This window comes from Electrona antarctica (assembly GCF_951216825.1).
Source record: "Electrona antarctica genome assembly, chromosome: 8".
NCBI lineage: Eukaryota > Metazoa > Chordata > Actinopteri > Myctophiformes > Myctophidae > Electrona > Electrona antarctica.
This window is the reverse complement of record NC_136789.1, coordinates 17,238,949-17,261,116: the sequence shown is the minus strand read 5'-3', so window position 1 is coordinate 17,261,116 and position 22,168 is coordinate 17,238,949. Positions and strand designations below refer to the sequence as shown.

Below are 22,168 nucleotides of genomic sequence, written 5' to 3'. Positions count from 1 at the left end.
CTAGTAGTGTAAAAACTCAAAAACTAAATCATCCATGGCAGTGTGGGCCATTGCTATAAAACTTGTTTAACTCGTTCTTGGCAGTGAATGCGTGAAGGATCTATTAATAGTTAAGTCCAAACACAAACTGAGTTTAATTATTAACACCTGAGGGCGATTCTACAAATGCCTTCTAAATGAGCCTGTCAGCTTGCAGCTCACAGCCTGTGAGCTGCAAGCTTGTACATCTGCTACTTCTGCTCATTTAGAAGGCATTTGTAGAATCGCCCTCAGGTGTTAATAATTAAACTCAGTTTGTGTTTGGACTTAACTATTAATAGATCCTTCACGCATTCACTGCCAAGAACGAGTTGCATAGGCACTCGCCTATGCAGTACCGATTCCTATATTTCAATACATAATCTCTTATACCAGGGGTATTCAACTATAGATTAGGTAGGGGGCCACAATTGTAACATTACTTAAAGTTGGGGGCCACAAGACAACAAAAACAAAGCTAACAATTTACCGTTTTACCAGAAACAAAAGTTGTATACATTTTCAGTGGCATAAAAGAGCACAACATGAGTTCTGAGTGCAGTTCATCCTGTTGCCAGCTCCTGTTTGTAGCTACCTATTTTTGAGTTTTTCCATCTCGCCAAAAGAAATATCTCTTACTCTTACTTTGTGTTTCATTAAATCACTCAATAGTCTCTCGGGCTTTATGTCACAGTGCCCTAACTCTCAACTAATGGTTGAGAGTACAGGGCAAGAGTTCTTTAACAGTTCTATACCTTTGAGTTTGTAAGAGTTCACAGTGGAAAAAATATAAAAAGGTGGTGAACTTCAAAGACGGTCCAAGGAAGCTCTGTTAAATTGAAGTAGAAAATCCTTTATTGCATGTCCCAGGTCATCTTTGAGCAGAAAATGGTGTCTGGGATAAAAAGAGAGTCTTCTCACAAAGAAGTGAGATGTGTCCATTGAAATACCTACTTCCTATTTTCTCAAACTCAAAATCAAAGCCTGTGCAATATAAAGGTCTGGTAAAGAGATGATGCAGTATGAAGTCACCATGATGGTCTCATACGACCTATAGCACATAATGGAAATAAATGTGTACAATTAGCACACAATAATGGACAGCAGTATGTCTTGAGACATAGCACCCATGGCCAAATTCTGCATATGGTTACTACTATAATTATGTACAATAACCACTAGAGCTGTCCCAGACTCAGGATTTATAGTATCTAGTCGAATCAGAGTCGGGAGTTTAATGCGACTCGTCGACAAGAATAGGTCTTTATTGGAGGCTACAATTGCTAACATTTAAAAGCAATGAATCCGTAAACCAAATGACGACTGACAACAATCCTGTGTAGACTTAGACTACATACAGTCTGAGCGCAACGCTACTGTATCAAAGAGCTATGTTGCACATCCAGTAAATGGTAAATGGTGCATTTATATAGCGCCTTTATCCAAGGCACTTTACAGAGATTGTGCATTACATTCACCCATTCACACACACATTCATACACCGATGGCAGCGGAAACCATGCAAGGCACCAACTAGCACATCGGGAGCAATTTGGGGTTCAGTGTCTTGCTCAAGGACACTTCGACAGTAACTCTGGGGGAGCCCGGGTTTGAACTGGCAACCTCACGGTTACCATCCAGCCACTCTACCCCTGAACCACCGCCGCCGTCCAGTAGTAAAATAACATTAAAGAGAAATTACCGAAATATTGTGTACCTAATAATTGCAGTCAACTTTTTATCAGAACGACAAGCTGTGTGCGTGGCGCTACAGCATGAGATAAGTAGCTCTTCGCTAAGTCCCACCCAAGCCCGTTGTTGGCCAATACCACCTTAGCGACGGTTACTAAGGTAGGATACTGGTCACGCTTGCAATGCTGGTCAAAATGTTTAAGCAGTGTCAATAAATATATTTGCTGTACAGCATGTGTGGACCTCAGAAAGAGGGTTTGTTGTCTTACCTTGTTATGAGCAAACTAGTACGTTCCATGAATTATTTTGCTCCGTTGTGCAGTTTAATAGTACATATTAGAAATAAAAATAGGCTCTCATTGACTTCCATTGTAACGGGGGAACAGCTCTCAAAGTCACTCTTTTAGAACACTAAGCTGATTCTGACCGTTTATGACATCAGGAAAACTCATGCCGTTTTATTTTTAATAAAAAATGTCAACGTTGTCGTGTTTTTGTTTTGACTTCAGTGTTGCCACATTGTGTGAGAGAAATAAGCCAACCCACCTCCAAAAACAAGCCAACTCTTAAAGCCAAATCAAGAAAAACAAGCCAAAACAAACACAATAATATGACCATATATAATCATAATAAAAAGATTGTATGCATTTATCATTATAAATACTATGTAGGCCTATGTCTATGATAATTCATGTTTTGGTAATGTATTACATACACTAATTATTAGCCTTAAGCCAAAAGTAGCGGGAAATAAGCAGACCTGGCAACCCTGACAAGTTTGTGTGGAAAGAAGTTCCGGTTTGCCTACAAAACGATCTGATTGGTCCAAATCTGTACACACACTTCTGAAGTAGCCTCGGTCTCAGCCTTCCATCCAGGCCGTTGGATGTAAACAAATGTATTTGATCTCGTCCACTTGTCGCAAACACCATACACAATTTTGGACGCGTTTGAGGGAGACACTTTAGGAGAAATGTCTGGGACTGCAGCTGGGTGCATCTCAAACAGCATGGCGACTTGTTTACAAACGAGAGTTGGGAACACTAGAACCGCTTCACTGTATATCTCCAACCAAAATAGTTACTTTATAAATCTAGTTTTCCTGATGTCATAAACTTTTGTTGTGTTCTGTAACTGACTGACTTTGAGAGCTGTTTCCCCGTTACAATGGAAGTCTATGAGAGCCAGGTATTTGACCAGCATGCAAGCGTGACCAGTATCCTACCTTAGTAACCGTCGCTAACGTGGTATTGGCCAACAACGGGCTTGGGTGGGACTTAGCGAAGAGTGAATTAACACCACTCCACCTAATGCTGCAGAGGTCCAAAGGGTTTAACACACTTCCAAACGGTGTACATTGTTTAAGTCACAGGAACATGGTTTTCATATCATAAATATGAACTTTAACCAAAATCTTGCGTGCAAGTAATCCACGTGATGTCTTTTTTTTCTGAAAAGCGTCATGTCGGCTTTTCTGCAAACAAGTAGCTAATAACAATCAGAAGTATTTCCTCTCAGAACGGCAGATTTCAAAATAAGAGCCTCATGTTAACTACAGAGTCAACGGAAGGCTCTGGTCAACTGGTTTCATTCTACTACTTCATTCATTCTACTTCCAGGAAGTTGATGGACTAAATTAGAAATACACAACATACCAGAGCTCACTCGTAACTGACGCTATAAAATTAATTGACCAAAAGCAAAACACAGACGGGTCGAATCAAATAATTTGCATCGACTGATGGGGTCTCGGCTCTCGACTGCCTCTTTGACTGGTCGACTTTCAGAGGACAGCCCTAGTAACCGCCTCACTCAGTGTCTACGAAGCAGGGCTCCTATATGTCAATAGTTACTCTTCTATACAGTAACTAGCTCACTCACTGTGTCAGTGTGTCTGTCTACGAAGGAGGGCTCCTATATGTCAATAGTTACTCTTCTATACAGTAACTAGCTGACTCACTGTGTCAGTGTGTCTGTCTACGAAGCAGGGCTCCTATATGTCAATAGTTACTCTTCTATACAGTAACTAGCTCACTCACTGTGTCAGTGTGTCTGTCTACGAAGCAGGGCTCCTATATGTCAATAGTTACTCTTCTATACAGTAACCAGCTCACTCACTGTGTCAGTGTGTCTGTCTACGAAGCAGGGCTCCTATATGTCAATAGTTACTCTTCTATACAGTAACCAGCTCACTCAATGTGTCAGTGTGTCTGTCTACGAAGCAGGGCTCCTATATGTCAATAGTTACTCTTCTATACAGTAACCAGCTCACTCACTGTGTCAGTGTGTCTGTCTACGAAGCAGGGCTCCTATATGTCAATAGTTACTCTTCTATACAGTAACTAGCTGACTCACTGTGTCAGTGTGTCTGTCTACGAAGCAGGGCTCCTATATGTCAATAGTTACTCTTCTATACAGTAACCAGCTCACTCACTGTGTCAGTGTGTCTGTCTACGAAGCAGGGCTCCTATATGTCAATAGTTACTCTTCTATACAGTAACCAGCTCACTCACTGTGTCAGTGTGTCTGTCTACGAAGCAGGGCTCCTATATGTCAATAGTTACTCTTCTATACAGTAACCAGCTCACTCACTGTGTCAGTGTGTCTGTCTACGAAGCAGGGCTCCAGCGGCGCAGCCAGCAGCGGGACAAAGCCGGCCAGCAGTCGGTCCTCCTCCAGTAGCAGCAGGCTCAGCTCCTCGTCCCCCTCGTCCTCCGCATCCGCTTTGTATAAGGGCGCCTCCCCATGATCCACGTGCGCCAGCACATTGCACATGTCTGCCAGACACTGCCAAACGTCAGGGTTGCTGCTGGAGACGGGGCACACAGCGAGAACCACAATGTTGTTGTTAACACATTGTCTGCTATTATATACATATACACACACACACACACACACACACACACACACACACACACACACACACACACACACACACACACACACACACACACACACACACACACACACACACACACACACACACACACACACACACACACACACACACACACACACACACACACACACACACACACACACACACACACACACACACACACACGTGTTTTAATATCCATCTGTTGTCTGCGACTGACGTATATACGCTTTGTAGCGCTTTATATGGATCTGAAACGGCCAGCTAAAAACCTTTTTTTTGCCCCGAGCTGGTTGCTAGGCAATGCATTGCTCGCCCCTGCACGCACGGAGCGTGCTCACTGCTCACACATGGCATGCATAGACTACTGTTACAAATTAGGATCTCCTGTCTCCTTACTCGAAAACTACGCCCCTGTCCGTGGTGCTGATCAGACATCCAAGGTTCGGATCAGATTTCTGATTTTTCATCGCATCGCGATCGAAGTATAAACCTTTTTTGAGAAAGATATCTAGCGTGAGCTAATGCTAACATTAGCCTTTTCTTACAATGGAGGTCTGCGAGCCTCCTCTGAGTGGGGAAAACCGAAGCGATTGAGTAGTAATCTCCCCAATTCCAACCCTGCAAGCTATTTACCACTTGTGACCACCAGTTGTTCTATTTGTACATCCTCAAGAGTTACAGAACTGTAAGGGTCCATTTGGAACCAGCTATAAGAATCGTTAAAAGGAACTGTTATGGAATCGGGCCGTTAAGAGGGAATCGTCAAGGAACCCGAATCGTTAAAATCCTTAAGGTTCCCAACCCTAGCAGAGGCGTGTGTGTTGTGTCAGGCTCAGCAGGGATTCGCAGCCACCATTTGAGCAGCTGATTCTTGCTACATTTATGCCATCTTGCTAACAGAAAAAAGCATGTATAAACCTACACAAGACTTCAAGCCTAGTCCAAATTACAATTTGTTTTCTATTTCTTTGTGATAATCAATTGACCAAGATAACACTTTATCAACATTTCCGTTTTGTTTTCTAGGAAAAACTAAAGACTAACTCTAAATAACATTACAACTACCTTGTTTGTCAGTTCAGCTCAAGACATACAGTATGTGATAAACATGAACATTGATTTGGATTTAATAGGGCCTTTAAATATGTATTAGCTTTAGCTGGGTCTATATGACTGACGTAGGTTGGTATGTTTGTGCATGCTTGACTTTGAACGCGTGCGCGTGTACCTGATACGACATGGTGGTGGGTTCCACTGTTCAGGATGTCCCAACATCCAATCAGACCAGACCTTGATGCTGGGCAGCAACTCTCTGATGTCCAATGGGAAAGCAGAGACTCTCACCATGCCCTCCTCCCCTTTCTCTCCATTCTCCAGTGGGATGGCCTCTGAGAGACAGGGAGCAAGAGATTGAGATTGGACATCAAACTAGGAAATCAAGTTTGTCAAACTATTATATTGGCTAATGTCATGGTAGGAGCTTAAAAGTACACCTGATGAACAAAACTCATTGTAAGCCTTAAAATCAAAGGAAACAGACCCCCGTTTCGCAGCGCTCTTGAGAATTAAATAATTACTGTCTGTTAGTACATAAATATGTTCGTCAGACTACCCAATGCTGCATTCAAAACACAAGACAGACTATGCTACGGAATGGAAGTAAGAAGGTTGTGTGTGTGTGTGTGTGTTGTGTGTGTACCTGCAGGTGTGTCTCTGAGGAGTTCTGTGCAGCGTTGAACCATCAGACCAAACATGGCCAAGCCCAGAGCTGTGCTCTGTTCCTGAAGGACGGAGCGTGGGTCTCCTTCTCCAGCTGACAAACACACACAGCATGTATTATGATCAGAATTACCTCAGGGTTCCGTTTCTGTTTGTTGGCAAGATATCTCCAAAAGTTATGAACCGATTTGCACAAGGCTTTGTGTAAAGGTTTGCTCATGAGGCAAGGACGAACTGATCAACTTTGCACCAAAGGGTTGGAGTTAGCGGTGGGTGTGGCCTCTCACAAATAGGCCTGTAAGGCCTGAACGGATTCACATAACACAATGAGACCCTATCAAAAAATGTTGTCAGTGGAAAAGTGGAAAAGGCAGTGGGCGTGGCTTCGAAAAAAAGTATTTTATTTCAGAATATGAACACTTCATGTAACTCGATGAAACGTTAAAATAAAAATATTTTTAAAAAAAAGGGTAACAAGGGTAGCAGGTCTTTGTTACCTCTGCTATGAGCATTGTGGATAGTGAACATGTTGATAGTGATGATCTGAAGCATTCGTGTGCTGCCCAGAGGGGAGGGGCTGTGCTGGAGCAGAGCCCTGAACTCCTGCAGAATCCGACTGGCTACTGCAGGAAAAGACTCCATACTGTATGAAAAAACACATGCGAGCAAGAGAGAGAGAGAGAGAGAGGCGCAAGAAAGAGGGCAAGCATTAGATGACATGCTCTCTGAGAATGATTCTCCTCATCAAGAATGAGCACAGCACACAGTACACAAGCACTCACCCGACTTTTGTGAAGAGCTTTCCATGGCCGTACAGGAAGCTCAGAATAAACCTCTTATTGAGCTAAAAGGGAACATAACAAGATGACAGAAGTTAGTGAGTGTATAAGTTAAAAAAAGGTAAATGTAGGACAGCGACATTTCTGCAGATGTAACGTGGACGATATGAGTAATATCATTTTTCGACCACGGTCGAGATCATGGATTTCACAATGCCACGACAGACTTCCCGGTCCTTCATTGCCACCCCCATTAGTCGATGGGTGGCTCTTCCAAGACAGATTTTGCGCTCTCATTAGAAGGCGGGTGTAAGTGCCATCCAACCGTTTCTCTAGTTTCTTTGAAAGTGTCCATGTCTCGGAGCCATAGAGTAGAATCGGCTCAACGGTCTTCCTAAATATTTTTACTTTTAACATCTTACTAAGCTGGGATGACCAGATCTTATGCATGTCATTGCAGGCTGACCAGGCCATACCCTTCCTAGTTTGAAAGTCCTTTTGGGAAGAAGATGTATAATATGAACCCAAATACTTGTAGTCATCAACCCGTTTCAGAGGAGTGTTAAGTGTTTTTATAATGTGGTTATTGTTGGATTTGCATATATTTACATATTCAGTTTTCGTCTCGTTGAGATAAAGACCAACACAGTTGGAGGCCTGCTCAAGAGACTGAAGGAGAGCCTGAGCGTATTCCAATGATTGACTGATAAGCGCGATGTCATCAGCGAAGTCAGTGTCGGTTAGGTATTTAGCAGGATGACGAGAATAGCATACTGAATATATTCAGCATTGTGCGAGCAAACAGGAAAGATTAGAATAGACATTAGAAGAATACTTAGGTATTTAGCAGGATGACGAGAATAGCATACTGAATATATTCAGCATTGTGCGAGCGAACAGGAAAGATTAGAATAGACATTAGAAGAATACTCAGATGTGTCTGTGGGGGAGGCGATTGCTAATGCAAGGTTACGTGGGCCTCTTCCAATGTGTCTGCATATTACTGTGATCTTGAAAACCGTTCACTGTACCGCCTTCATATAACACTTGTGAGCACGTGGACAAGACATGTGCAGATCAGACCAGGGTATGTATGCACATTTATGTGCACATAGCAGGAACAAAACTGCTCCCCCCCACATGCATACACAATGCATGTGTAGCGTACCATACTGCAAGGCAAGCCGGCTGCCACTGCCTGCCATGCTGGTTTGAATTGAAAACACCGGCGTACAAACATGGAATCTTTAAAATCTCAGATATAACCAGATCTCGGAACAAATCGGGTCCATAACAAAAGAAAGAAAGTCTGATTCTCACATCACTGGCACTGAGGTTGCCCAGCTCCCCGTCCTGTTCAGAGTCCCTGCTGGACTCACTGCCTCCTCTGTGTGAGGATGGGTTTGCTGTGGGACCGCTCGGCCGGATCCAGGTCTCCACGCGGGCGCCGTCCTCCCCTCGTCCTCTTCCTCGCACCGCTGGTCCCCTGGAGCCTCCCTCAGACTCCTGTCTCCTCTTCTTCTCCAGCTGGTCTGCCTGCAGGGGAGGAAAAAAAAGTCAAAATAACAATTGTAAATCATTGTTGAGAATGGGGGATGTCAAATTAAATGAAAGTTCTTCTTTTTTTTGTCAATCTCAATTTTGTGTGCAATGTGCATTATATATATATATATATATATATATATATATATATATAGATATATATAAACAAACAGATAGCTTCTCACATGCACATCCAGGTGGGGGAGGTGCTGGTAGGCAAGGTATAAATGCAGGCCAAAGAGAACTTCCCCAGGGAAAGGAAGGGACCGCACACTCCAGAGACTCAGGACAAGATTAGTTATGCTTCATTTCTTTATTGCACGACGTGTTTCGCCGTGCCAAACGGCGAAACGCGTTGTGCAATAAAGAAATGAAGCATAATCTTGTCCTGAGTCTCTGGAGAGTGCGGTCCCTTCCTTTCCCTGGGGAAGTTCTCTTTGGCCTGTGTGTATATGTATGTATGTATGTATGTATCAGGGATGTGAATATGTTTTCAATGTAATGAGTCCCGGGATGCAGGGATGGTTTTTTAGATGAGTCCCAGGGACATTTTATGAGTCCCACTTCAACCACGTTAGGAGTCATATTTTGCCATTTTTACAAATTGCAGCATTTAACTCCCATTTCATTTTATATGGTTATAATGTGGTTATAGTCATGTTGAAAACAGAAGCAGAAATTATTATTATAACTAAAGAATAAAAAACAGTACTGTAGTGCATCCCGTGGATGCAGAGGTCGTTGTTTTACTATAAACTGCGTTTTGGGATGCAAAATGCACCCTATTTTAATCTCTGATGTATGTATGTATGTATGTATGTATGTATGTATGTATACTAGAATTTCGCGGGCCTTCGGCCCGCTCATCCTCGCGCCATGCGATGCGTCGCAAATGGGAAGAAGGCAATGGCAAGCCATGATGTTTTCATTTATGCATTTGCTTGGAAAGCGCAAAGTTGCCAAGCTGGCTGAGTGGCCCTGTGTGGTTTTGTGTATTTGCGTATGAAAGCGAGCATGGCAAGGCGCAGGAACAGTATACTGTACTGTACTGTGCTGTACTGTAAGTCTTTGTACTGTACTGTACTCATGTGTACTGTTCTCTGTGCTGTTGTATGTGTTATTTTTTATTATTATTATTATTACATGGATTAATATTCTGATGTACTGTACTGTTCTCTGTACTGTTGATATTATAGTTATTAGTGTTGTGTTATTATGTATTATTATTAGTATTATTATTACATGGATTAATATTCTGATGTGAGCTTTGTTTCTGTACTGTACTGTACTCATGTGTACTGTGCTGTTCTGTGTATTGTTGATATTATTGTTGTTATTAGTGTAGTGTTATTATTGTTTATGATTATTATGATTGAAAGAGCATGGCAAGGCGCAGGAACAGTATATTGTACTGTACTGTACTCATGTGTACTGTAGTGGACTGTTCTGTGTACTGTTATTAGTGTTGTGTTCTTATTTATTATTATTATTATTACATGGATTAATATTCTGATGTACTGTACTGTTGTCTGTACTGTTGATATTATAGTTATTAGTGTTGTGTTATTATTTTTTATTATTATTATTATGACATGGATTAATATTCTGATGTGAGCTTTCTTTCTGTACTGTACTGTACTCATGTGTACTGTACTGTTCTCTGTACTGTTGTTATGATTAGTGTAGTGTTGTAATTGTGTATTATTATTATTATTAGCGTTCTGTGGCGTGTGTGTGTGTGTGTGCGTGCCATTTCAGCTGCATCGCGAGGCGATACAAAATCCCCCCCCCCCCCCGCGCACGCACGCACGCACACACCACACACACACACACACACACGTGTCTGCAGTGACACTGCGTTGTACACAGCTGTTCAATTTCATCCGTAGTGACTGGCAGAGGCAGTGGTTAACACTGGACGCAAATCATCCAGTGTTAAGCAGTCATCCAGGATTCATAGAACCATAGTAACATACGTAACTTACGTGTTGTGTTGCATCGCGTTGTTGCAGCGTGTGCGTGTAGTGTTGGTGGTGTTGTTGTGATCCATATATGCGCCGCGGTTCGTCCCGATTGTACCACGCCAGGTGTCGACGCGGTCGTGTTTGCATGATTGTAACTGTATGTAATCGCGGCGCTCGCCATCCAAGTTAGAATCAGTGTAGAAGCTGTGTTGTTGTTGTTCTTCTTCTTCTACTGTTGGTTTCCGGCAGGCTGTACACGTGTGTGTGTGCGCGCGTGCGTGCGTGCGTGCGTGCGTGCGTGCGTGTGTGTGTGTGTGTGTGTGTGTGTGTGTACTGTGTAACTTCCGGTAGTGTTTCCGGAAGTGTGAAAGGTAAGACGAACCACGTGGGTCACGTGGTGGGGTTTTGAGCCAGTGGGAAGGGGTGATGTGGTGTTGCCAGGTCCACGTATTGTAAGCGAGTGGTAGTGTGTGAAAGTATAGGCTGTAGGAAGTCAGGGTTTGCGGCCTTGTTTACATAGACGTGGCAACAATGTTGGCGGCGCAGCCACTCTATGGCGCAGCCAATGAAAAGAGTGGAATCACGGGATGCAGTGTTGCCAGGTCTGCGAATTGTAAGCGAGTTGTAAGTAGCGTGTTGAATGGCATTTTTTCTGTGGTTGTTTTCATAGACGTGGCAACAAATTAGGCGGGGGTGTCGGTGCTTGTGGCGTGTTTGTGTTTATTATGGATATTGATATTGTTTGCGAGTGTGGACGGGAGCCGGCTTTAGTGGCAGTGGGATGACAATGTTTACGCGGTTGGTGTTGAATGTGGTCGTGCGGCGCGACATGAGGAGATAGCCGTGGATCGACGCGGAGGGTAAGTGTGTGACGTGTTAGTGTGTTGTTGCAGTGTGTGTTGCAGCGTGTTGCAGCGTGTCAGTGACGTAGTAGCTGGTGCCTTTTGTTCCTGTGCGTGTATATACGGTCAAGGTACTTGTGAGAACATGAAGGGTAAATGACTGACCTTGCGCTTTGCCTCCTCAAACAGACCCATCAGACTCTCCCTTGCTGTGAGGATGGGGTTGGAGGCTGCCAAGCTGCGCATGTAATAATACACAGCATCCAACTTCCTCTTCTGATAAGGGACGGAAAAGAGAAATGGAAAGAGCTTATTAGCATATTCATTATTCATTATTTCGGAATGAATCCAACAATATAATTCCCATCAGCTGCAGACGTTTTTTTTAAAGACATACCGTGTAGACTGCCAACAGCGCCAGCTGGTTGTAGGGTCGTCCATTTTTAGGAGCAATCTGCTGGGCTTTCAGGTACCAGCTTAGAATAAGGAGTCAAAGACACTGCCGTCATCAGTAAACTCTACAGGGGATTGTCTATTAAAAGTTGTACACATTTCCAACCTTGGGTGTGAGATGCGATTGTGTTGACACACAATCTCAATTTTCAACAACTGATCATTTTATTCAAAATTAAACTAGACAATTGTAATAAAAGAATAAAACAAGACGCATGGGGAATAATAGAATAGGGACAATAAATAAAATAGGGGGAATAAAATGGAATGTCTCCCTGCGGTGTGATAATACCTGGCCTAAGTTCAGGTACAGTATATGGGTACAATTTTGGTGTTTAGGCAATATTTTACAGATGGGTAAGTGAACTAAGTTTAGACAACCCCATTTGGATGCTGTCAATACACTGAATGGGACGTTGTCATGTTTAATCAGACTATTGATTGGTCTATGTAGGTGACATACTGACATACCGATGAGCTCAGTAGGCATTTTGTCGTTATTCTGTTAGTCAGGGGATATTAATAAAACCTGGGAATACATTTCTTCACCAATGTGTTTGTAAAGGTGTCTACTAACATATCCCACATTGGTTTATATTCAACCACCCTAGGGGAATTTTTGACAGGTGGTGAAAGTTGGGGTACCATACAACCATTATAAGGCAACATTTTCTAAATTTCATTATGCTTTAAGTAGCATGTGACGTGTCAAACTAGGGGGTTTTCATCATTCTGAATCCATTCCAAGCATTAGTTTTGCACGAAAAACACTCCTTGGGCTAAAAAATGTGATGAAGTCAGCACATTTGGGCATATTTGGGCAAGTGGCTATGGCCAAACTAGGGGGTCTATGGCCAAACTAGGGGTCAAACTAGGGGCTTAAAAAGGCCATAGACGTCATCACAAAATGTGATGAGGTCAGCACATTTGCGGCCGTTTTTAGCCCAAGGACTGTTTTTCGTGCAAAACAAATGCTTGGAATGGATTCAGAATGATGAAAACCCCCTAGTTTGACACGTCACATGCTATTTAAAGCATAATGAAATTTAGAACATTTTGCCATATATTGGCTGTTGATGGTACCCCAACCTTCTGCGGCTGTCAGCAATTCCCCTAGGGTGGTTGAATATAAACCAATGTGGGATATGTTAGTAGACACCTTTACAAACACATTGGTGAAGAAAATTCTTGGTAAGAAATTTATTCCCAGATTTGACTGGTAATACTGATAATATTCCCTGACTATGTGGGTTGATGATGGCTATTGTTTTGACCGCGTCTCAAGCAAACTTGTGCCGGATAGAGACTGAACTGGCTCGAAAAGCACCAAAAGTTGGTGCCCAAAATGCGGAAGTGGATGCTGCCCAGCTGCACGGGGTTTCCCAATCATACTTCCACGTGTCCGCCTGCAGTCCATCCTCTTACCACTAGGTCCCAGTGCTTCAACGTTGGAGAGCCTCACTGGCCCCTTGGAGGCACCACCGAGCAAGTTTCCGTGCAGAATGTTGCAAACGTTTAGAAGGCCAGAAAGCCACGCCTCCGTCGCGGTCAACCCACAGAATAACGACAAAACACCTACTGGTCGGTCAGTATCTCACCTACTCAAATAGTATCAATCTCACCACAGTACCAATCAATATTCTGATTAAACGTGATGATGTTCCTGACAGCATTCGAAGCCGTTGGTTTAGACATGGGTTTGTGTCTGCAGGTAAACATGGGAACAGGGTAATTATGAAAACGTTTAAAAATACGGGGCAAAGATAATCCGTCTTTAAGTAACAACTGACTCTATATCAAAGCAAGGTTGAGTACTGTACGTGCTTAGACATCTTCAAGTGTTGTACAGTAGCTGCCCTTGGATATAAAGTATGCACTATGCACAGTTTTATCATCCAATGTGTTTCACAACACACACATCACCAACAACATAGCGTGGATGACAGCATACCTGCGGGCCTTGCCGTAGTTAGCAGAGTCACTGGCTTGTTCGCGGTAGCGGGCTATGTCTCCCTGACAAATCATACACCGCTGAGCACTGATTAAAGCATACTTCACCTTAGAGAGAGAGAGACACACACACACACACACACACACACACACACACACACGCACACACACTAAACAACTAGACTAGACCAAGTCCTTTGAGCTTTAAAAGATGAACATCTGGAGGGATGCTTCGCACATTTCCTCAAGCAATTAGTTGACAGAGGTCAACTGGGTGCTCACAGGAGATTATAAACGTCTTGAACATATATGGTGCTTCTAGGATCAATGAGAATATGTAGACTTAAAAAAGAAGAAAGAGAGACCTGAGCACTCAAAAACGGAAGCTCTTGCCCTGATGAAGACCGTGACAGGTCGAAACATGTTGGCTTTTATGGAATAAACTTTTCTTTTTCTCCACATTTGAGTAAAAAGAATCAATAATTTTCAGAAATAAAATTAAAACCCAGTAAATTTATGACATTACGACATCCAAAATCCCAGACGATACCTAGTCTCATATCACAATATCGAAATATAATCCTACCCCCCCCCCCCACACACACACACACACACACACACACAGTGTTGTACCGTTTTGCGTAATGGGCGTGCCCTGATAGCCACGCCATCCATGTAGGCCTCTAGCTTAAACTGGAACACAGTTTGCAGCTTCTGAAGCAACGCATCAAAGAATTTCGCTCCCTGTGAAACACAGACAAATTGAAGACAATTAAAAATGTACAACAAATCTCTTTGACAAAGGTAGGTGATACAAACTCACGAGTCACACACAACACGCTGTGGGCTTGCAGATCGGCTATTTTAAACGAATGAAGTAAACGAATGAAGTGTTCATGATGTGGTCAAGGAAATAGCAAATGACATATTTTTAATTGTTTGATATCAGAGTGCACCACTGACTCTACAGTCTAGAGCCAAATTCCAATACCGCAACTTTCACACTCGCTCACTCTCCTCGCGTCCTCCACTCGGGACTCACACCTTAGCCCCACCCCCAGCGAGGAGGAGAGGATTCGATGAGAGGACAGAGTGGTGGAGTGGATTTGCCTCTATCGGAATGTACTACGCTGTCATGTCAAAGCGACGGCACATTCCGCGATCACTTATGACGTGCGGTGTATCAATTCAATTAAATTAATCATTTGCATGGGAAAACATACAAAACATACATTGCCAAAGCAAAAGTGGAATACAATACAATACAATGTGTCACACTCACACAGCTCAGCTGTGACAGCTGGATCACTGGAACCAGAGCCGTGGATGAGATAGTGTAGTACAGAATAGACAATTCATCAATGTGTATGGCCAGTGGCCACATCGTTATCTTCATAGGTAACATGTGCAAGGCTATTTATTCCTGAAATAGTGAATAAGCGCCAGGATGCGCAAACTTATACTATATATTATATCAGTCCCGCAACACGGCACCACTGCTTTGCAATGAACACTAGAACAGGAATTATAGGTAGTCTCTCTGACTTACATATTCAGTTCAGTCCACATGCGCATAATATAGCCTATATCCTACTTTTATTATGCTTATAACACACAACGCAATAATGCAGTGGTTTGTTGTGGAGCTTTCACTTTCACATATGTAGGCTAATAGATAGGCTACTTTATCATTCTGAAGCTCTATTAATTCAGCGAAAATGTGTCTCTTCAACAAACAGTAACGCATTTTACAGTTTGATGTGTGCACGACTGCACGCGCATGCGTGCATGTGTGTTGGGTCAGCAGCAGCGCTAGTGGATTGGGGGGTGCATAGTATCCCCCTCCCCCCGCTATTCATTTCAGTGGAAGTTGCTCAGTGGCGTTTTGAAGCACCCGGAAGACTGCCGGAAGTATAATTATGACTCAATGGCTCGAGCGAGCGGAAGTTTAGCCTAGCCTAGCCTCGGACCTCAATTTTGAGGTCCGGGCTTTAATACACACGTGACGACATGAACGTCCGTCCACCTCCATGAAAGTGCTGCAATTCCACATTTTGCCAGTAGGTAGTGGCATCTTCAACGTTGGATAGCCTTACTGGGGGCTTGGATGCTATGCTATCTGCAAAATCTAAGATGGCGTCCTGTGTCACCTTGAAATGGGCTCTGAAGCTGCAAATAGCTGGGCACACCGATTTACTGGTTCCAACTGACGCTGGGCTCTCATAGTGTTAATATACCGTCGTATCGTATTACGTATATCAGCAGCAAATAGTAGCCGGGTGCCTAATAGTAGCTGGGGGTATTATTTGCAGGGGGGGCTATTACTTGCAGTTTCTTCACCCTGAATTGGGTCCACCCGGGTTATTATTTGAGTTCCTTTAGCCACGTAACTGGTAAATACATTTTTCAAATAATTGTAGTGGAGTAAAAGTGCTGAAAACTGGAAATACTCCAGTAAAGACAAAAATACAAAGCTTATTTTGCCCACCATAATACCATTTAAATCCATTATCACAGTAGCACAGAGAACACATAAGAGCAAATACACAGTACTTCATCCAGCAGGGTGAGCAGCATGTTCCTGATACGAGGGGTGTTGTCAGCGGCCGGGTCTTTGAGCAGCTGGCGGAAGCGTTCGATGACCTGATAGAAGACGTTCTTCCAAAGGGCCTGGTCCAGATTCTGAGAGTCAGCGAACTCGATGTCAGTCAGGATCACCTGCTCGTACAGCGTCAACAGCTCCGCCCTGAAACAACAAGGCCACAAGCATAATACTGGTTTGTTAAAGTGGCATTGCACCAAAAATATTAAAGTTTAACTGTTTTGACTTGGAGTTCAAGTACAAAGTGGCATACAGTATGTAGACACAGGAATATTTTAGTAGGTTCATGTCCTACTTGCAATAACAAATAAAAGAAAACGTGTTAAGAAGTTTAGGTTATTTAATAGATTGATTGAACTGCATTACTACAATGATGAAAGGTATAGTTCCTAAGGAGGAATACTGTCAACAACATACAGTAAGAGCTTCCAATTATAGAGTAATACACCTTTACAATTACAGACTTAGAATAGTGACTTCATGTATTAGATAGATGGATATCTCTCTCTCTCACAGCCAGAGTGTTGTTCCAACAACCTTTCCCCGTTTCCCATAATTCCTCACCTAAGCTGGGCCATGCGGTCCAGTCCATCTGCACTCAGTCTGTCCCTGGACAGCAGGTTGCTGAGCTGGAGCTCCTGTGTGTCAGCAGCCCTAAGAAGCCTCCCCAGCTCACCCCTGGCCTGCCGCTCCGCCTCTTCAGGGGTCAAGCCCCCGTCCACTCCGGTCTGGGGGTATCCAGCTCCCCGGTAACCATACTGGCCCACTCCAGCAGCCGGGTATATACCGTTGGACTGGCCCATTTGGTAGGGACCCATCTGGTATGGGTATGGATAGCGCTGGCCGGTAGAAGCGTTGGGGTTATGCGGGTTGCCGCCGGGGTAGCAATAAGGGTTGTCAGAGTTCTGGAACTTGTAGTAGGCCATGGCGGCAGCCTGCTGCTGCTGGCTGGGGTGGAAGGGGGGGCTGCCCGCCACCTCGTCGTCTGTGTCCAGGAAGTGGAGCTGTCCGTACCCGCCCCCTGATGTCTGCAGGTACATGGGCTTCTGCTGGATCGATGCATGCTGGGAGGGCTGGCTGCGGGTCAGCGCGGGTTTCTGGTCAGGGTTGTTGGGGTCCCAGAGGCGCCTCACTCCCCCTCCTCTCCCTCCCCTTCCTCTGCCTGCCGCTGCCCCTCCTCCTCCTCCTCCTCCTCCTCTTATTCCCCCAAACAGCAGCCTGGGCCCGGGCGAGTTGGAGAGGTCCGTGTGGGCAGGGAGTACCAGGATGCCCCTGCCTCTACCACGGGGGCCCGGGACAGGCATGCGTTGTGGGCTGGCAGTGGCGGTGACAGGAGATGCGCTCGGTAGCTTTTCCAGCGACACCCGGAGGATTCCTCGGCCTCCCCCTCTGTTCCCCCGTGGTCGGCCCTTATCCTCCTGCCGTCGCTCCATCACACAGTCTTCCTCCTCGCCGTCCCTCCTCCTGCGCCTTCTGTCTTCCGCCATGTCGCTCAGCTCGCTGCCTTCAGGGGACTCTGTGGACGACTCTCCATTTGTCCTCCAGCTGCGTGGCTGGCCGCCTCCTTTTCGGACACCTCCGTCGATCCTCCGCTCTGCTTTCTCCTTGCGCCCAGGTCCCAAACACCGCGGCTGGGGCCCCTCGTTGTTGATCCCTTTGCCTGTTCCGGGCCCATCCACACTGCTAGCTGAACTGCTGCTGTAGGTGCGGTTCCGCGAGCGCCTTATGTCCGACTTGGAGTATCGCTTCGTCGAAATGGTCGGAACGTTGGTATCAGTTTTGTTCCTCTCACTTCTCTCCGCCAACGTCTCCCGCCGGTTCCTGTCCACGTCTCGGGGCTGGTGGTTGTTGTTGTTGCTGCTGCTGTCCCCTCTCAGTCTCTCTCGCTGCTTGTCCCTGCCCTTGCCTTGTTGCGTCTCTCCTGCTTTGTTGGGCTCCTTTGCTCTGTCTGCCTCTGATGTTCTCCTGTTTCTCTCCATCTCAGCACCGCCCTTGTCACACTTCTTCCCCCCTCCTCCTCCTTCAGCCCTTACCCTCCTTGACTCCTGATTTCCTTCCTTTTCTTTTTCTCCTCCTCCTCCTCTTCTCCTGCGGTTTCCCCTTTCCCTCTTCCTCTCTGTCTTTTCTCCTCCTTCATCTTTCGCTCCCTCACCTCCACCTCCTTGGCTTCTCCGTCCCTCAGCGGTGGCTTTGCGCCTCCTACCCTCTTCTCCCTCCTGACCTCCAACTCCTGTCTTTGCCTCCTCTTCCGTCATGTGGAGCTGTTCCATTTCGCTGGACAGGTTATCCACTGCAGCAGGAGCTTTCTCTGAGTCTCTCCTGCGCTGCTTGCGACTCCCCTCCCCAGCCCTGGCCCCCTTCGCTTTCTCCGCCCTCCCTTCATCCCCTCTGTCCTTCTGTCCTTCTCTCAATATGGCAGGATTTTTATTTCCTTCTTTTGCCCCCGCCTCTCTCTGGCATTCTGGTTCTGCCGTAGACTCTTCCCTACTGGGTGTAGGCTTGTCCTCCTCTCTTGAGGCTACAGACTCCTTCCCCTGACCAGTCCTTCGACTCCCAGGTTGATAGAACACTCTGTCTGGTTTACGGGCTTTGCGGGCTGCATTGAGCGGCCTGGCTGACTCCTGGCTGTCATTTTCACTGCAGTCCTGACCTTGGCATCCTTCTGCTTTGGCTGGTGGCTTGTGGCTGTTGCCAGTTGGGACGTTAACTATGCTGTTGTGACAATTACTACCGTCACCTCTCGGTCTGCCTTCATCTTCTCTTTCTGTGCCGCCTCCACCATCTGTACAGTTGCGTCTCCTCATCGTTTTCTCTGAGACGGTCTTGTTCTTGCCTTGTGATGGTCTGACCTGCTGGTCTGGGTCGGAGGTCGTGGGAACTGGGTCCCTGTGGTGACCCAGTTTAGCGTTCTCTCCCTCGTCGCTGTCGTGGTGTCCGTGTGCAGCCATCGGATTGTACAGCTGCAAAGCAGGTCGCTTCACCTCGCGCCTTTGCTGCTGCCGTTGGCAGTGGTCGTCTTGTTCCTCTGCTGTGGAGAAGCAGACACAGAAACAATTAGAGGTGCAACAGGTAAATGAACTAAAGAAATATCAATAATATAATAAAATAATCAATCTATCAATTGAGCGAAATAAATTTAATCCCTTGTTTGAGCCTAATCTGGGTTGCATGTGGTTTGTTGAACTCCCTCTGGTGTTGTGCGTGTGGACTTTGTTGCCATTAAGGAAGTATTTTGACAGGTACATGGGTATCTTCATCTTGTGGTGTAGTGAATCTTGTAGACCAGGCCCATTGCAATTGCTGTACTCTGTCGTCAACCATTCCAGCCTATCAAAATGGGCAGGGGTGAGGTGGGCTCTGGGAGTAAGGCAAGTAGTAGCCTGAACAGTTTGTTATGGGAAGTCTGGAGCCTTGTTTTAAGGGCTTTTGAGGTGCTATGGATGGTACCATGACGAGGTCCATGCATAGTCGAATAAACTTTGTATGAGGGCAATAACAATTATAATTGTTATTAATATTAATTAACATAACAGGATTTTCAGGCTCAGTAAAACGGCCCTTGGTGACCATGAAGTGATCTTATGACAATTTTACATACAGAAAACACGGATCGTAGGTTCTCCAGCGAAAAGACGAAGATGGCAGTTGCCTTAAGTATCTGAATTCTGAACTTTGATTGATTGAAGTATGTATTAACAGTATGCCGAATGGGTACAATTCAAACGAAAGCACAACTCAATACAAAAACTGTTACATGATCAAGCATTACACTTGTTTAACAGGGTCCACCATTTTCAATTCATCAGAAAACACAAAGTTGCTCAGCGCATAATCAAACTTCTGACCATTATTGTGAGGCAATTGCGTTTTTAGTACTAAGTGATTGTGCTCAAGTGTAATGAATTGAGTAACGGTACGTAACATAAGTCATAAAGACCCCATTAGAGACAAGCCATAGTGCTTTCTTGGGTTTAATTCCTCGTAGCAGACTTTGTATTGAACTGTACTTCCCTGTGGCCTTTTCCCCCTCCAAACTGCTAATAAAGTAATACATCAATCAATCAATTACTATCGCATAGAAAGTGATGGTGGTTGTTGTTTTGCGTTGAAAACAAACGGCGCGCCACCAGAGAATAACAGTCAGTATAGCTAGCTGGCTAACTAGCTGGTCACAAACTTCAATTTAGTAGGTTACTTTCTGTAAATTAACTCACTGGTTGTTCGACTCAAATTAGTGGACATTGCAAGGTCTTATATGGCCACCCATCGATCACTTATAATCTCACCTTCGTGACAGTCACCAGTATTGAATAGATTCGACGCTTCAGCACGGAGTTCCGCAGCTGAGATTCGTACTCTGTCCAGATCATCCGCCATCTTCCGCTCTCGACAACAAAACAAACACAACCCGTGTTGCCAGATGCCGCGAGAGAAATAAGCAACAAGAAAGCCCAAAAGAAGCGACTGGGTAAGCTTTTGTGAGTTTGTAGATCTGCTTTTTTTTATTGTTAATCTTGTTAATCAGATGGGGGCAGAGTCCGTTTTGCCTTGCGTGGGGGTGAGACTGGAACTGAAATATTCCTTATATTCGCTGGCTATATACGGAGCTAGAGAAAACATACACAAAAACGCAAGGTTATTTAGTAGTTACATAGTAGTCCCTGCGTGAGTGGTCTATAATGTGCAATCAACTTCATCCACTAGATGGCAGCTATGACAGATTATATTGTAGTACAAACTGTACTAACACAAAAGTGCCACTTTATTAAGTGGTGCAAACCACTTCCTTAAGTGACTATGTGTGTGGGTAGCTGGGTAGCTGGGTAGCTGGCTGGCTGGGTATGTGTGAGCACGGAAACAGCATGGTTGTTTTTCACCACCTGTGCGCAACCTAACACACACACACGCACATATTAACTGTATATATGGTGATTTCAGGTGTGCTAGGGCACCCTGGGTGCGTTCCTGTGGGTCTGGAACCTCCCCCCTGGGACCCCCACACGGAGTTGCACCACTTACTTCACATGGGTGTGATTTTTTTTTTGTTATGAGTTGAGATGTTACTCTGTATATGAGTTTTACACTATAGGCTATCATCATAATTGAATATGATTGATTGATTGATTGATTGATTGATTGATTGAAATATGTATTAACAGTTTGCAGAATTACAGTACATTTCAAGCACAAACTCAATACAAAGACTGTTAACTGTGAGTGGACGACCCAATTAAGCATTACACTTGTTTGTTCAATTAATCAAAACATTTAGAGACGTACAAATAGACACTTCTATATAGTCAAAGAACAGAACAGGAATTCATCATAAGGGAGGTAAAAAGGGAAAAGAAACATATACAGTGAGGGAGGGGGAAAAGGGGTGGGCGGTGGGGATTCAGATTTTACGGAGGCCAGTTTCGAATTGCAGCCGTCCGTAGGTGCCCTTTGAGAGCGGTTTTGAAGGAGTCAAGGGATTCGCATGTCTTAATGACTGTTGGTAGGGCGTTCCACATTTTGGTGGCATAGGAGCGAAAATAATTTAGTCCCTTGTTTGTGCCGAATCTGGGTTGTAGGCTACATGGTTCGTTGCTTTTCCTCTGGTGTTGTGGGTGTGGACTTCGTTAACATTAAGGAAGTATCTAGACAGGTACATGGGTATCTTGGTGGTGTATCGAATTTTGTGGACCAGACCCATTGCAAGATGCTGTACTCTGTCGTCGACCCTA

The 22,168-nt window shown here is 44.7% G+C and overlaps 1 protein-coding gene across 4 annotated transcripts in view; it reads right to left on the bottom strand.

Moving 5' to 3' along the window:
• smg6 (SMG6 nonsense mediated mRNA decay factor) overlaps positions 1 to 20,872 on the bottom strand; it is a 29,601-nt gene extending 8,729 nt beyond the window's left edge. The window contains exons 1-13 of one of the 4 annotated variants that reach the window (XM_079507357.1): positions 20,729 to 20,872; positions 17,007 to 19,470; positions 16,394 to 16,586; positions 14,474 to 14,584; positions 13,842 to 13,948; positions 11,835 to 11,913; positions 11,603 to 11,713; positions 8,410 to 8,625; positions 7,093 to 7,154; positions 6,808 to 6,953; positions 6,291 to 6,404; positions 5,820 to 5,979; positions 4,303 to 4,519 (exon numbers count right to left, since the gene is read on the bottom strand). In XM_079507357.1, coding sequence (XP_079363483.1) covers positions 4,303 to 4,519; positions 5,820 to 5,979; positions 6,291 to 6,404; positions 6,808 to 6,953; positions 7,093 to 7,154; positions 8,410 to 8,625; positions 11,603 to 11,713; positions 11,835 to 11,913; positions 13,842 to 13,948; positions 14,474 to 14,584; positions 16,394 to 16,586; positions 17,007 to 19,470; positions 20,729 to 20,819 — 4,071 coding nt within the window. In that variant the 5' untranslated portion in view covers positions 20,820 to 20,872. The remainder of the gene's footprint in view (positions 1 to 4,302; positions 4,520 to 5,819; positions 5,980 to 6,290; positions 6,405 to 6,807; positions 6,954 to 7,092; positions 7,155 to 8,409; positions 8,626 to 11,602; positions 11,714 to 11,834; positions 11,914 to 13,841; positions 13,949 to 14,473; positions 14,585 to 16,393; positions 16,587 to 17,006; positions 19,471 to 20,728) is intronic. The other 3 variants (XM_079507359.1, XM_079507360.1, XM_079507358.1) reach the window with 3 other exon arrangements.
• Between the last annotated feature and the right edge of the window lie 1,296 nt (positions 20,873 to 22,168).